General features: G+C 43.5%; 1 protein-coding gene across 7 annotated transcripts in view; it reads right to left on the bottom strand.

The window, feature by feature from the left end:
• ppp4r1 (protein phosphatase 4, regulatory subunit 1) overlaps window positions 1–14,780 on the bottom strand; it is a 112,069-nt gene extending 97,289 nt beyond the window's left edge. For 3 of the 7 annotated variants that reach the window (XM_068031243.1, XM_068031246.1, XM_068031248.1), the window contains exons 1-3: window positions 14,726–14,747; window positions 14,387–14,431; window positions 13,628–13,717 (exon numbers count right to left, since the gene is read on the bottom strand). In XM_068031243.1, the coding sequence (XP_067887344.1) occupies window positions 13,628–13,643 (16 nt within the window). In that variant the 5' untranslated portion in view covers window positions 13,644–13,717; window positions 14,387–14,431; window positions 14,726–14,747. Of the gene's footprint in view, window positions 1–13,627; window positions 13,718–13,955; window positions 13,974–14,386; window positions 14,432–14,725 lie in introns of those variants that run through there. The other 4 variants (XM_068031242.1, XM_068031247.1, XM_068031245.1 and 1 more) reach the window with 4 other exon arrangements.
• Window positions 14,781–16,705: the final 1,925 nt, after the last annotated feature.

Raw genomic sequence — 16,705 nt, 5'->3', positions numbered from 1 at the left:
TTGATTTACTAGCACAATAATTTAAACACAAGTCACTAGTCCCAAGATATATGCTTATTACCAGATCACTATTTCTGTTCTTTACTCAGCTAAATTAAATATCACTCTTCATCTTCTTGGCTGACTAATGCTGCTTGAGAAAATCCTCTTGAATTTACTCCATAATGAGTCAACTAAACATTAAATTTAATATCAGAAACCTTGCCTATCACTGAAAGATGTTTAAATTAACAAAGTGAGCTCTGTCCCATTGTTTCTTTGCAGCTTGAAGTTTGGCTGCAAATGCAGCTTTTCCCCAAGCTGTGTATTTTCTAGCCTCCCATTCCTCTGAGGTGTTCAGATATCACCTTTTTCATAAACAGCGCTACAAAATTTAAGTTGCATGGGTACAGTTCTAAGAGCATGATATCTCTAGTTTCTCATTCAAGTGGCCATATTAGCACACTGTTTAACTGTGGCTGAGAGAAGAGTGGATATTAAAGCTTGGCCTGACTCTGCATTTAACAAAGCACCTGCAAAAAGAATTTCTGGATGGCAGTCAGGAGTAGGAACCCTGGCTTACTGCTTTTCTCTTTAATCCAGAGGCATTGAGACCAACTGCAGACCCAGATAAGATGACCAAAGTCTGCCTATGCCAAAGACTGAACTTGAGACCTTCCTGGCATGCACAGCTGCGTCATTGAAAGATACAATCACCAAGGCCTAAGTGCCAAGCAGATTACTTGGAAATATTTTACTCAATTTGATCTTCCTTTCCACATGTTGTTTATATTACTAGTTAGATCTACATATTGTTGCCTCTATCCTTCTGAGAAAGAATACTTAATTCAACTGGTAGCCCAAATGAAGAATAAAGCTAGCAAAAAAATAAGTGGCAAACTGACTTGAAACTTACATAAAATAGCAGGCTTACCACTGCACAGCCAAGCTAACAAGCCAAGGTAGATGCTTTCCTACAACTCTCAAAATATCATACCATGTTGGAAGTACACAAGAGGGAGGAGTTAAACGTTCTGATCATTTAAACAGGAACCTTGTAGGGTGTTACTGAATAAATCAGAGAATTTGTTTCAAGACATAGCTACTTGAGACACTTCGAGTCATAACAGCACAGACCATTCAGCCCATTATGCCTGTGCTGGTTCCTTGAAAGAGCTATCCCAAAGTAGTCTCACTCCCCATTTCCCCCCCATAATCATGAACAATTTCCCATATCAAGTATAAACCCAATTCTCTTTTAAAAGTTACCATTGAATCTGCTTCTGCAGCCCTCAAGCAGTGCATTCCAGATCATAACTCGCAGCATTAAAAAAAATTAATCTCCCCTCTGGTTCTTTTGCCATTGATCTTAAATTTGTGTTTGCTGGTTACTGACCAGCTTGACAATAGAAACAGTTTCTCTATTGTCATGAAAACCCTTTATGCCAAATGGGAAATATTAATTTCATCAGTTGGAACCTTACATTAGGCTTTCAATGGAAAAATCCTACAAGTTAACTTTTATAGAACTGGCAGCCAAATTGGCCATTTCAATTTGAAACACCAGATTAAACTGGAGCCATGTGACTGCCTACGCATTCTGAAGAAACTGTAAGCTTTGTAACACAGACAGCAGACAGGCAGCAACTGAAACTCCAGCAACAAATATCAAGAAAAGATCCGGCTGCAACTGGGAAACTGCACTCCCACCCCAGCAAGGCTAAAAACTGCTACAGCCAGCAACCAGGGGAGGAGATTCAACCCCCCCCCCCCATCTTCTGCCTTCAGGAGCCCTGAGCAAAGCACATGGCCTGGCAAGAACTTCAAGACTACAATTTCAGCTAAGGACTACTGGACTCACGTACCGTATTTAAATTCCATTTATTCAGACTTTAATTCAACCACCAAATCTATTTTCCTCTCATCTATTTGTGTGTGCGTGTGTGTATATGTGTGTGCGAGAGAGGGAGAGACTCTCGTGTGAACGTGGGCGTGAATGTGTAGCGTATTTTTACTATTTTAAATAGAGTGTTAAGTGTAATAAACTTACCCCTTTCTTGTTTAAACTCAAGAAAACTTGATTGGTTCTTTTGCAATCACGTTGGAGGAACAGCAGCAAATGCTCAAAGGTAGTAAGCTCAGCCATCGTGTCAAAAAAGGATAAACTGTGTTTTTAAAAAAATTCGTTTTGTGGGATGTGCGCGTCGCTGGCCAGGCCAGCATTTGTTACCCAACCTGAATTGCCCTTGAACTAAGTGGCTTGCTAGACCATTTCAGAGGGCATTTTTAAGAGTCAACCACATTGCCACGGGTCTGGAGTCATCTGCAGGCCAGACCAGGTAAGGACGGCAGATTTCCTCCCCAACGGACATTGGTGAACCAGATGAGTTTTTACAACAATCAACAATGGTTCCATGGTCACCATTAGACTAGCTTTTTAATTCCCTGATCAATTGATTTCAAATTTCACCATCTGCCTCGATGGGATTCGAACTCATGTCCCCAGAGCAGTAGCCTGGGTATCTGGGTTACTAGTCCAGTAACATTACCACTACATGTTGCTGTCAAACAAGAGAAGGCGCGAAAGGGGAACCCGAGACCCCCTCCTCACCTGGCTGTAACATTATTAAAACCCCTACATCTTGAATACATCACCCTTTAACTTTCTCCACTATAAGGGCAACAAGCACAGCTTCTCGAGTCTCTCCACACAACTGAAGTCCCTTATTCAAAAGAATCATAGAAAGTTTAAGGCACAAAAAGAGGCCACTTGTTCCATTCATCCTGTCTCAGAATAGATTCCAATAATTTGCCCACTAAGGTTAGATTGACTGGCCCGTAATTATTCAGTCTATCCCTCGCTCACTTTTTAAACAGAGGTACAACGTTAGCAGTTCTCCAACCCTCTGGCACCACACCTGTATCCAGCAAGGACTGGTAAGTGATGGTCAGACCTTCCGCTATTTCCTCTCTTGTTTCTTTTAACAGCCAAGGAAATATTTCATCCGGCCCTGGTGATTTATCAACCTTCAAGGATGCCAATCCCGTTAATACGTCCTCTCTCCATGTTTATCACATCCAATACTTCACATCCCTCTTCCTTAACTGCAATATCTGCGTCATCCCCATCTTTTGTGAAGACACGCAAAGTATTCATTAACAAAACCAACATCTTCCGCCCCTATGAATGGGTTACCTTTTTCGTCTTTTATGGGCCCTACTCTCTTCAGTTATCCTCTTGCTCTTAAATGTATTGATAAAACATCTTTGGGTTCACCTTGATTTTGCTTGCCAATATTCTTTCATGCCCTCTCTTTGCTTTCCTAATTTCCTTTTTGATTCCTCTCAGCTTTCTGTAGTACTGAGTTCTCGGTGTCAGACAGAAGCTTTCCTTTTCTGCCTTCTCTTACCCTGTAAGCTCCTTGACATCTATGGGGCTCTAGATATGGCTGTTTCACCCTTTTTCTTTGTGGGAACATGTTTACTCTAAACCCCCTGAAACTCCCCTTTGAATGTCTCCCACTGCTCTGACACTGATTTACATTCAAGTAGCCGTTTCCAGTCCACTTTTGCTAAATCACTCCTCAGTTTAGTAAAATTGGCCTTGCCCCAATTGAGAACTCTAACTCCTGTATCTCTGTCCTTTTCCATAATTATGTTAAAACTGACTGAATTATGATCACTAACACCAGAATGCTTGCCCAGCTTCATTTCCTAAAGCGAAGTCTAAAACTGCGCCCTCTCTTGTTGGACTTGTGACATACTGGCCAAAAAGGTTCTCCTGAATGCACCTCAAGAATTCTGCTCCCTCAATTCCTTTCACACTACAACTATCCCAGTTAATATTGGGGTAGTTAAAATCCTCTATTACTGCCCTATTGTTCTTGCACTTCTGAGATTTGCCTACATATCTGCTCTTCTATCTCCCTTTGACTGTTTGGGGGTCTACAGTACACTCCCAGCAGTGTGATTGCCCTTTTTTTGTTCCTTAGTTCGATCCAAATGTCCTCATTTGATGAACCTTCCAACACATCATCCCTCTACACAGCTGTAATTGTTTCTTTGACCAAAATTGCCACTCCCCCTCCTTTCTTACCCCTCTCCCTATCGCGTCTGAAAATCCTGTAACCAAGAACGTTGGTTGAGCTGCCTTTCTTGTCCCTCCTTCAGCCATGTTTCTGGAATAGCTATGATATCATACTGCCACGTGTCTATCTGTGCCCTCAGCTCATCTGCTTTATTTGCTATACTCCTTGCATTTAAATAGATACCCTTGAGCACTGCCAAACTCTCTTTTTCTAACCTTAGTTTCCTGTCTTCCAGACTCATCCATTAATTTTCTGCCTTCCATTTTCATTTCTGATTTTGTCCCAACCGAGTCTACCCTCAGGTCCCCCCCACCCCCCCTGCCAAACTAGTTTAAAGCCTCCTCAACAGCACTTGCAAAACGTCCCACAAGGAACTCAGTCCCGGCTCTGTTAAGGTGCAACCAGTGCGGCCTGTACAGGTCCCATCTCCTCCAGTTAGTCCCAATGTCACAGGAATCTAAAGTTCTCCCTCCTGCACCATCTTTCCAGCCATGCATTTATCTGTCTTATCCCTCTATTTCTATACTCACTTGCGCGTGGCTCTGGGAGTAATCTGAAGATGACTACTTTTGAGGTCCTGCTTGCTAATTTCTTACCTAGCTCCCTAAATTCTGACTGCAGGACCACATCCATCTTTCTACCTATGTCGTTGGTTCCGATGTGGACCACGACTGCTGGCTGTTCACCCGAACCCTTCAGGATTCTCTGCAGCCGCTCAGTGACATCCTTGACCCTGGCACCAGGGAGGCAACACACCATCCTGGATTCATGTCTGCGGCCACAGAAATGCCTGTCTGTTCCCCTAACTAATGAAATGCCTATCACTATGGCTCTTCCAGTCTTCCCTGTACTCCGCCCTGTGTTGCTGAGCCACCCGTGGTGCCATGTACTTGGCTCTGGCTGCACTCCCCAGGTAAAGCATTACTTACCTCAGTATTCAGAACTGAATACCTGTTGGAGAGTGGAATGCACTCAGGAGTCTTGTGCACTACCTGCCTGATTCTTTTTGACTGCCTGGCAGTCACCCATTCCCTCTCTCCTTGCAAACTCTAAGCTGTGGCAACATTGCAGAAAATCTCCTCTGCACCCTGAAGTGCAGTGCCCAGAATTGGATACAATACTCCTGCTGAGTATTAAGCTTTGATTTATAAAGGTTTAGCATAAATTCTTTGCTTTTGCACTGTATGCCTCTAATAATGATTGCAAGATTTTTTTTTTTTAAAAAGAACTTTATCAACTTGTTCTGTCACCTTCAAAAGGAACATAGAAACAAGTATGGCATTTTGCAACTTGAGCCTGTTCGCCATTCACTTATATCACGGCTGATCAGTATCTTAACTCCATCTACCTGCCATAACTTGGCTTAATACACTTGCCTAACAAAAATCTATCAAGCTCATTCTTGAAATTTTCAATTAACCTAGTCTTTTTGAGGGGAAAGAGTTCCAGATTTCACCACCATTTGTGTAAAGAAGTGCTTTCTAACATCACCCTTGAATTTTAAAATTAAGCCCCTCGTTCTGGACTCACCCACCAGAAGAAATGGTTTCTCTCTATCTAATCCTTCAATTATCTGAAACACAATTATACCATCCTTAATCTTCTACACTCATGTCAATACCTAGTCTATGCAACCTGCCCTCATGCAAAATAAATTTGCACTGCACCACCTCCCAAGGTCAATATATCTTTCCTGCAGCACTGTGCCCAGTGCTGAATACAGTTCTCCAGATGGGATCTAACTAGCGCTCCCTATAACTGAAACATAACTTCCACATCCTTTGTGTCCCAGCCACTTCAGATAAAGGCAAACATTCCATTAGCCTTATAAGTTATTGTTTGTACCTGCCCATTCACTTTTTAGCGATTCCTGTATTCAGGCCCCTAAAACTCTCAGCTCATCCAGTTTTTAGCTAATCATTTATAAAGATACTCTAAACAGTCTTTCTTGGATTCAATGTACATGATCTCACACCTTCCCACATCGAATGCTATCTGCTACAGATTTGCCCACTCACTCAATCTATCCCTTAATCTATTCCTTTGCAACTTTCTGTTTAATAACACTATTTACTGTGCCACCCAACATGGTATTGTCAGCCAACTCAAGATACAGGGCTCTATATCTTCATCCAAAACATTTAGAACAATTCTTTCTTTCTTTCTTTTGGGCCTCCTTATCTCGAGAGACAATGGATACGCGCCTGGAGGTGGTCAGTGGTTTGTGAAGCAGCGCCTGGAGTGGCTATAAAGGCCAATTCTGGAGTGACAGGCTCTTCCACAGGTGCTGCAGAGAAATTTGTTTGTTGGGGCTGTTGCACAGTTGGCTCTCCCCTTGCGCCTCTGTCTTTTTTCCTGCCAACTACTAAGTCTCTTCGACTCGCCACAATTTAGCCCTGTCTTTATGGCTGCCCGCCAGCTCTGGCGAATGCTGGCAACTGACTCCCACGACTTGTGATCAATGTCACACGATTTCATGTCGCGTTTGCAGACGTCTTTATAACGGAGACATGGACGGCCGGTGGGTCTGATACCAGTGGCGAGCTCGCTGTACAATGTGTCTTTGGGGATCCTGCCATCTTCCATGCGGCTCACATGGCCAAGCCATCTCAAGCGCCGCTGACTCAGTAGTGTGTATAAGCTGGGGATGTTGGCCGCTTCAAGGACTTCTGTGTTGGAGATATAGTCCTGCCACCTGATGCCAAGTATTCTCCGAAGGCAGCGAAGATGGAATGAATTGAGACGTCGCTCTTGGCTGGCATACGTTGTCCAGGCCTCGCTGCCGTAGAGCAAGGTACTGAGGACACAGGCCTGATACACTCGGACTTTTGTGTTCCGTGTCAGTGCGCCATTTTCCCACACTCTCTTGGCCAGTCTGAACATAGCAGTGGAAGCCTTACCCATGCGCTTGTTGATTTCTGCATCTAGAGACAGGTTACTGGTGATAGTTGAGCCTAGGTAGGTGAACTCTTGAACCACTTCCAGAGCGTGGTCGCCAATATTGATGGATGGAGCATTTCTGACATCCTGCCCCATGATGTTCATTTTCTTGAGGCTGATGGTTAGGCCAAATTCATTGCAGGCAGACGCAAACCTGTCGATGAGACTCTGCAGGCATTCTTCAGTGTGAGATGTTAAAGCAGCATCGTCAGCAAAGAGGAGTTCTCTGATGAGGACTTTCCGTACTTTGGACTTCGCTCTTAGACGGGCAAGGTTGAACAACCTGCCCCCTGATCTTGTGTGGAGGAAAATTCCTTCTTCAGAGGATTTGAACGCATGTGAAAGCAGCAGGGAGAAGAAAATCCCAAAAAGTGTGGGTGCGAGAACACAGCCCTGTTTCACACCATGGCCATCTGCTCCCATCCCTAACGTTTTCTCCCCCAATCTGCCCTCTTAAACTGTTTAAATTCCCCTGGCTCTTTAAATCAGTTCATTTTAGCCCTATCTAAAAGTTAACATTTAGTTTAGTGTATGTTACCTGGGCCCACTGCCCTCCCCCAGCCACACCTGCTCTTTGTTTTCTCAATGAAATTGATCCGGATGAAACTGACGAGAACAGCTGCCGATACTTTAATCTCCGATCCTGCTGTCTTCACAGTCCAGAGTGTCTGCAGCCACGGCATGCGGTAAGTCCATTGAGGTGAAGAAGGAGCTGCGGGACCCGAGAGAAGTCCTGTGAAAAGGTGCCCCGAACACCCAAAACATCCACGAGCGGCCCCCCCGGCCGCAACTTCAAAGCGCCCGCGGGAGATGGCTCGGAGAGCATCTGCAGCGCACTGTCGGCAATGCTGCATGCCTTTATTTAAACCACTGCAAAAAAAAAAAACCCTTAGCAAATGTAACCACCTCTAAGTCTGCCAAATGATGCTTCACCTCCCGAAGGACGTAGATGAGCTTTCCGGACGTCGATGGTGGGCACTGAGGAAATGGCTTATTACCTGCACCAGATTCCACCCCCCCTCCCCCCCCCCTTTACCCCCCTTCCACCCCCCCCCCCACCCCCGTCCCCTTCCCTGCTCCACCCTCTCAGCTCACCCCCTCACAACCCCGTCCCAGCCCGCCCCCCCCCGCACCATCTTCACCCCGCACCCCCTTCCCCTGCACCCCCCCCCACCCCCTCCCTCTACCCCTCCCCCTTGCATCCCCTCCTCCCACCGGCACCATCCTACACCTGTGTAGGGGCCCCAACAACCCCACTGCCTTGTGGGCGTCTCGGGAGAGACCAAGGCTAAGGGAGTAAACCCTAACAGAAAATCCGGAGCGGAACCCCGTAGGCGGTCATGTGTCACCTTTGGCATGTTTCCGGCAGTTCCTGCAGCCATACTGGTGCCAAACGTCGTGCCCTGCACTCCTTTGGACCCCACCAGAAAGGCCGAGAGGGGGGTTTTGACGACTGGGCAACTCTCAACCTCCATAAATTTGCCCAGGCATGCGCCATGGAGAGGTCACTCCATAGTTGCCTCACAGCGACTGAAACAACACGGAAGTTAGAACAATAGTGAAATGCAAAACCCTCAGGTGTGTCTGTTCCTGCAACTCTTTCAAAACTGTGCCATGTATTTCCTATTGCCTCGCCTCATTTTTCAATCCAAAATGCATCACTTCACACTTCCCTGCATTAACTTTAATCTGCCATGTGTCTGCCCATTTCACCAATCTGTCATTCTGAGGTCTGCGACTATACTCCTCAAGTTTTAGGTCATCTGCAATCTTTAAAAATTATGCACCCTACACCCAAGTGCAGAGCAGAAATAAAAATATCTAAGAGCAGTGGTCCTAATCACAACTCCTTGGGGACAAAGTACACTATTTTGTATCCATGTTGCCACTGCCTCTTTAAATCACATAGACTTCAATTTTGCTAACAAGTGTACTTTATGGCACTTCATCAAATACCTTTTGAAAATCCACATACACAACATGAACTGCACTACTTTCAGCAATTCTCTCCACTAACTCATCGAAGACTTCAATCACATTTGCCAGACATAATTTGTCACAAGCAATCCATGGTGGCTGTTATTTATTTATCAATTTTCTTGCAAGTAAAAGCAAATTTTGTCCCAGATATTGTCTCCAGAACTTGCTCCACCAGCAATATAGGCATGGGATGACTGGCCTGCAGTTACTGGGTTTATCCCTCGCTCCTTTTTTTTTTTGAACAGGGGTATAACATTTGCCACCCTCCAGTACTCTAGCATCACTCCCATATTGAAAGACTACTGAAAAAGCCTCCACTATCTGCAATCCTACTGCCCTCAGAAACCCAGGATACATTCCAACCTGACGAGGTGACGTTTCCACTTTAAGCACTGCCAACATTTTAAAGTACCTCCTCTTTGTTTTGATCCTATCCAATTTCTCTACCATTCCTCCTTGAATATGAAATTGGCAGCACCATCATCTTTGTGAAGACTTATACAACATATGCATTTAGTACTTCAGCCATGCCCTCTGCAATAAGAATAATTGCCTTTTTGGTACCTGACCAGTCCCATCCTTTCAGTGACTACCCTTTTACTCTATTTATATAGAGTAGACTTTAGCGTTCCCATTTATGTCACCATTAATCTTTTCTTATGGACTCTTTGCCCCTCTTCTTCAGATACAAAAATGTATTTATTTTTATTAGATTGCAAATTTCTATTTACAGTTCCTGCCTTGTGAAGATTTACAGGTTGTCCAGTTCCACTTTTCAGTTTCAGGTCACCTCTTCTGGCAGTTTCTTTTCTCCCCATTAGTTGCCACAGTCCACTTGCATTAGATTGGGTCTTTACACTAGAACAGACATTAATGTAGCACAGAATCGCTACAGCACAGAAGAGAGCCATTCAGCCCGGCGTGTCTGCGCTGGCTCTCCAAAAATGCAATTTACCGGGTGTCACTCCCCTATCTTCTCCCCATAGCCCTGCAAATTCTTCCTTTTCAGATAACAACCCAATTCCCTCGACTGAACCCGTCCCCACCATACTCTCAGGTAGTGCATTCCAGATCCTAACCACTCGCTGCTTTAAAAAAATTTTCATGTCACCATTGCTTCTTTTGCCAATTACTTTAAATTTGTGCCCTCTTGGTCTCAATCCTTCCATCAATGGGAACAGTTTCTCTCTCTCTATTCTGTCCAGACCCCTCATGATTTTGAACTCCTCTATCAAATCTCCTCTCAACCTTCTCTTGTCCAAGGAGAACAGACCCAACTTCTCCAATCTATCCACGTAACTGAAGTTCCTCTTCCTTGGAACCATTCTTGTAAATCTTTTCTGCACTCTCTCTAATTCTTTCATATCTTTCCTAAAGCATGACAACCAGAACTGGACATAACTTCAGTTGAGGCTGAACCAGTGTTCTATACAAGTTTAACATAACTCCCTTGCTTCAGGACTCTATACCTCTATTAATAAAGCCTAGGATGCTGTATGCTCCATTAACCATTCGCTCAACCTGTCATGCCACCTTCAATGATCGATGCACATATACACCCAGGTCCCTCTGCTCCTGCACCCATTTTAGAATTGCACCCTTTATTTTATATTGTCTCTCCGCGTTTTCCGACCAAAATGAAATCACTTCACACTTCTCTGCATTAAAATTCATCTGCCACTTGTCCGCCCATTCCACCAACTGTTCACATCCTTCTGAAGTTCTACTCTACCCTCCTCACAGTTCAAATGTTTCCAAGTTTATCATCTCCAAATTTTGAAATTGTGCCCTGCACACCAATGTCTATGTCATTAATATATATCAGGAACTGCAAGGGTCCCAACACTGACCCCTAGGGAACTCCACTACAAACCTTCCTCCAATCCAAAAAACATCCATTAACCACTACTCTGTTTCCTGTCAGCTGATTTCGCATCCATGTTGTTACTGTTCCTTTTATTACACGAGCTATAACTTTGCTCATAAGTCTGTTGTATGGTACTTTATCAAATGCTTTAAGTCCACATACACCACCACAACATTACCCTGACCCATCAACCTCCTCTGTTACCTCACCAAAAAACTCCAGCAAATTAAACACAATTTTTCCTTCACAAATCGTTCCCGGCTTTCCCCAATTGATCAGCATTTGCCCAAGTGATGATTAGTTTTGTCCAGAATTATCGTTTCGAGAAGCTTCCTCACCACCAAGGTTAAACTGACCTGAAGTTGTTGGACTTATCTTGACACCTGTTTTTTTGAACAAGAGTGTAACATTTACAATTCTCCAGTCCTCTGGCACCACCCCTAAAACTAAGCAAGATTGGAAACTTAAGGCCAGTGCCTCCGCAAGTTTCATGCTCACTTCCCTCAGTATCCATGGATGCATCTCATCCGGTCCCGGTGCCTTATCAACTTTAAGTACAGCTAGCCTATCTAATGTCTCCTCATCAACTGTAAACCCTTCAAGTGCCTGAATTACCTCCTCTTTCACCATGACCTGCACAGCACCTTCCTCCTTAGTAAATACTGATGCAAAGATGAATAGGATTGACACATCCAAGTGAGCAAAGAAAACCAGACTACAGAAATCCACATGATAGGTGTTACAACTTTTTCAATTATCTTTTGTTACTTGAAATGTATCCTTATTACCACCCAGCTAACTGTAGGATTGTACGGCAAATAAAATGCAATCAAAAATGAATAAAGGAAGCCGATATAATCCAAAGCGCTAACTCTTTTCAACTGTATTGTAAAATACAAAAGATTTTTTTAAAACTATATACAGTTTTGCTACAGAGTTGCTAACTAAATCAGCCAAAAATATTTCAAGTTACTTGACCAGGACCATGTGTGGTTTGGAATAGCGATTTCCAATTATACTACCACAAGTGATTTAAAGTCCTTCTTCTCCCACCAATGTTCAAAAACATTTATACACTCTGCACAGCTTGCATCAGTTATTATTTATATATCTCAACTTGAACTGATACAAACAGCTCCCATAGCAAGGATGTTTGAATTTATAATAGGAAACCCAAGTATTGGTCCTTGTGATGAAAAACCTCCAAATGCTGAAGTCTATGAAGTATCTATGATACTCTATTAAATACCCTGTTTACTTTGCTGCTTTGCAGTCAGCAACAAAATGGCACTCGCATAGATGGAGAAAGAGTACAACTGAGAAAGATGGCACTGGTCTACACAACTGACAAGGTAGACCATCTGTCAGAGATAGCCATAAAAGTGGCAAAGTGCTTTTGCTCTTGCTGACTGGTAAGTTACCCTTCCAAGCAATCTGCCAAAAGCTGCTAACACTTGCACTTTCTAGTGCTCATGTGAAAAACTGCTTGCATCTGGATCTGGTGACATAGAAACTACAACGGAACACATAGGGGTCAGTTGCCACACCAGGAGCTACAGATAAGGTAACAGAACGATTCCCTGAAATAGTTCTGCAAGGCATACATGCGATAAAACAAGAGCCAATTTTCCTTGCTTCTTCCCTCATCCACCTAAAGGGGTTACGACTTCCCTAACAATTATACCATTGAATCGCAAGTTATAGCAAACTTCCAAAGTCAATAATCTTGAAAAGTCATTTATTATTTCTGCAAGTATTTCAAATTAAAAGATAGAAAACAATTCTTAGAAATTCTGTTATCTGAGCGCTTCTCCCTCCCTTCCCCATATTTCTCAACAAGGATCGATAGGTCAGCTATTTTAGGCTTCTGTCAATGCCACTTCATCGTATGGTGTGTAAAACAGGACTGAGTTAACTGCACCCTCGTTTTCCAAGCCACCGAGGAAGTACCTCAATTTACTCAGTGCTTCTCTCAAGCGGCCTAGAGGACATCAGGAAATCAGATGCAAATCTGTGTTCCGCTGCTCTATGGACAGCATTAAGCGACGCCATTGGGTATGCATACACACAAAGCTTGTGCACATATTGCATCAGCCACCACAGATGCAGAGATCACAACACCAATGAAAATAAATACAAAATGCATGTTTTGGAAGAAGTCTACCTAATACCTAGAACAAGTGCATAAAAAATTTAACACAAGTATAAACACACATCTTACTCATTCAGACATTAAGCCTAAACAAAAAAGCTCTAAAAGGCAGTCAAAACCAGATGCCAACTGCACAATTGGAAAGGAACACAGAATTAAGTGGCTAATGCACACAAGTAGTGCACTTTATGCTTCAGATGTCATGTTCAACTGTACCATCTCATTCAAATTAAAAATGAAAATATTTAATATTCACTTTAAAATATTCTGTTTCCATTTGAAATATTATTTGCAGTTTTAAGAGGGCTACAAACTTTGCTGCCACAATTGACAAATATTTTTGACAGTCTATACTTAAAAGAGCTCAAACTGCCTTTTCCCCTGCATTGTTTCTGTAAAACTTGTTAAAATCCCAATCATAACAGTCCTTGACATTCTAGATCTTTACTGTTAAGTCACACAAGCAGCAGGAGAGCTGCTACAATTGGTCTTCCCTGGGTGGCAACAATTCAGACAGGATGCCTGTGCCCGATTGATATTGGAAATACTAACATTTGGATATCAGATGAAGATACTATCAGACTCAGCTGTGATACAGTTGAACAGCCTACTGCCACTCACCATCCAAGTTACACATGAAAAATGGCCACTTGGACTAGGTACTGGAGGGCGCCCGTACGCACAAATCATAACCCAGCGTGGAGAAAACACCTTCGAAAAAATGGGAGAAAAAAAAAATCAACTGGACTGCATTGGTTTGGCAAATACTTGGATGCTTTCATCACATATCACAACGTCACTCGACTCCAACTGAACTGCTGTCCAAAGCTTGTGAAACGATAATACTCGCCAAACATTTTCAACTGGCGCTTTGGCAGACAAACTGACAGCACGTAATTTCATGAAAGATGTTCCCGATCGGGACGCAAAACGCCCTTGATATCCTCACCTCTCCTTAATAAAACGTTTCCCTCTACTTTTAAGACCCCCCTCCCACCCAAAAATAAAAACAACCGCTCTTCACATTTCCATTTAAAAAATGCCTTTTTTCCCTTCCAATTTCTCAGCTTCATTTCCGCTCCAACCACAAGTCTAACTCGGACTCCCCTCCGTTTCTTCTGTCAACAACACCCCCTCAAAGCAGTACAATGAAACACTAGGAATATATTTTAAAGGACTGCATTGTTCCCACCACTCCCTCTGAGGCCGAGGGAAGGAGCCCCCACTACTAATTCTCGGGGGGGGGTTAATTTCCGCTCTGGCCTGGACCCACCCGGGCTCCGCCACAAAATCCAACTGGAAAAGGGACAGAGAAAAGCCCGAGTGAGTGAGGGGATTGAGAAGAGGGAAGTCAGCCGGAGGCCCCCCCACCCCACTCACATCCGTCCAGATCCTCCTGCAGCTCCTCTTGCACCAGCGACAAATCTGCAGCAAAAGAAAAATGAGGTGAAAAAAACAATAAAAAAAAAACCGAACCTGAAACAACTGAAAATTTTAGAACAAAAACCGCACGCAAACTACCGAAAAATGTCAGCGTTTGGACGAAACGAACTTTTTTTTTGAAAAAAAAAGCTTTTAACTTTTTCATATTTACAATTATATATTTACGCAAATAGCTCTGGAAACAAAAACTAAGACGAGCGCGTTCAAAGTGCAAGTTTGTGGAAATAATTGCTGCAGTTAAATAAATAAATAAATGAACAGCCAGCTCTGCCCTACCAGCCATCTTGCCCCCCAGGTCCTACATTTAAAACGCTCCCCTCAGACCCTGGCTGTTTTACGCGATTGTCTGTGTCTCAGCCGGAACTGACCGGGCAGCAACCATTGCCCGGAAGGAAAGTTTCTGCAGGGACTGGAGTGCATTATCAGCACAGAAATTATGATGATTCAATTTGATTAAGTTTCCTTTCTTCAAAATTATCATTTGGTGTTTATTGTTGGTATACTTTCAAAAAAGGGGCTACCCTTGTTAATTTGATTTTGTTCATGACACCATTGTCAATCTCCTCCACCAGTAAGAGTAGAAAAGATTCCCCCCCCCCTTCATATTTGGATATGAATTCGTAAAAAGAGATAAATCATAATCCCATTTAAACACAGGTAGAGCCATGTTTATATTCAACATCAAAGATTGAAAGGGAATACTGTTACTGAACAATGCGCTGCTTTTAAAGAGGAGATAGTTCGGGTACAGTCAAGGTACATTCCCACGAGGAGGAAAGGTAGGGTTCTGTAGATGATGAAAGAGATAGAGAAGAAGTTGAAGCAGAAAAGGGTGCATATGACAGATGTCAGGTAGATAATACAATTGAGAATCAGGCTGAATATAGAAGGTTCGGAGGCGAAAAATACAAATAAGAGAAGCAAAGAGAGAGTATGAGAAGAGACTCGCAGGTGGTGGTTGATGGCAAATGTTCATCCTGGAGTTTAGTTACTAGTGGTGTACCGCAAGGTTCTGTTTTGGGGCCACTGCTGTTTGTCATTTTTATAAACGACCTGGATGAGGGTGTAGAAGGGTGGGTTAGTAAATTTGCGGATGACACGAAGGTCGGTGGAGTTGTGGATAGTGTCGAAGGGTGTTGTAGGGTACAGAGGGACATAGATAGGCTGCAGAGCTGGGCTGAGAGATGGCAAATGGAGTTTAATGCGGAGAAGTGTGAGGTGATTCACTTTGGAAGGAGTAACAGCAATGCAGAGTACTGGGCTAATGGGAAGATTCTTGGTAGTGTAGATGAGCAGAGAGATCTTGGTATCCAGGTACATAAATCCCTGAAAGTTGCTACCCAGGTTAATAGGGCTGTTAAGAAGGCATATGGTGTGTTAGCCTTTATTAGTAGGGGGATCGAGTTTCAGAGCCACGGGGTCATGATGCAGCTGTACAAAACTCTGGTGAGGCCGCACCTGGAGTATTGCGTGCAGTTCTGGTCACCGCATTATAGGAAGGATGTCGAAGCTTTGGAAAGGGTGCAGAGGAGATTTACTAGGATGTTGCCTGGTATGGAAGGAAGGTCTTACGAGGAAAGGCTGAGGGACTTGGGGTTGTTTTCGTTAGAGAGAAGGAGGAGGAGAGGTGACTTAATAGAGACATACAAGATAATCAGAGGGTTAGATAGGGTGGATAGTGAGAGTCTTTTTCCTCGGATGAGGATGGCAAACACGAGGGGACATAGCTTTAAGTTGAGGGGTGAAAGATATAGGACAGATGTCAGAGGTAGTTTCTTTACGCAGAGAGTAGTAGGGGCGTGGAACGCCCTGCCTGCAACAGTAGTAGACTCGCCAACTTTAAGGGCATTTAAGTGGTCATTGGATAGACATATGGATGTAAATGGAATAGTGTAGGTCAGATGATCGGCGCAACATCGAGGGCCGAAGGGCCTGTACTGCGCTGTAATATTCTAATTCTAATTCTAATAACGTAAAAGGGAATCTAAAAGTCTTCTATAGGCACATAAATAGTAAAAGGGTGGTGAAAGGAGAAGTGAGGCGAATAAGGGACCTAAAAGGGGATTTACGCATTGAGCCAGAGTACATGGCTGAGGTACTAAATGAGAACTTTGCATCTGTCTTTACAAAGAAAGAAGATGCTGCCCAAGTCATGGTGAAAGAGGAGGTAGCTGAGATACTGAATGGGCTAAAAATCGATAAAGAGGAGATATTAGATAAGCTGGCTGTACTTAAAGTTGAAAGTCACCAGGACAT

This window comes from Heterodontus francisci, chromosome 5 (assembly GCF_036365525.1).
Source record: "Heterodontus francisci isolate sHetFra1 chromosome 5, sHetFra1.hap1, whole genome shotgun sequence".
Taxonomy (NCBI): Eukaryota; Metazoa; Chordata; class Chondrichthyes; order Heterodontiformes; family Heterodontidae; genus Heterodontus; species Heterodontus francisci.
This window is presented reverse-complemented; position numbering and strand designations above follow the sequence as displayed.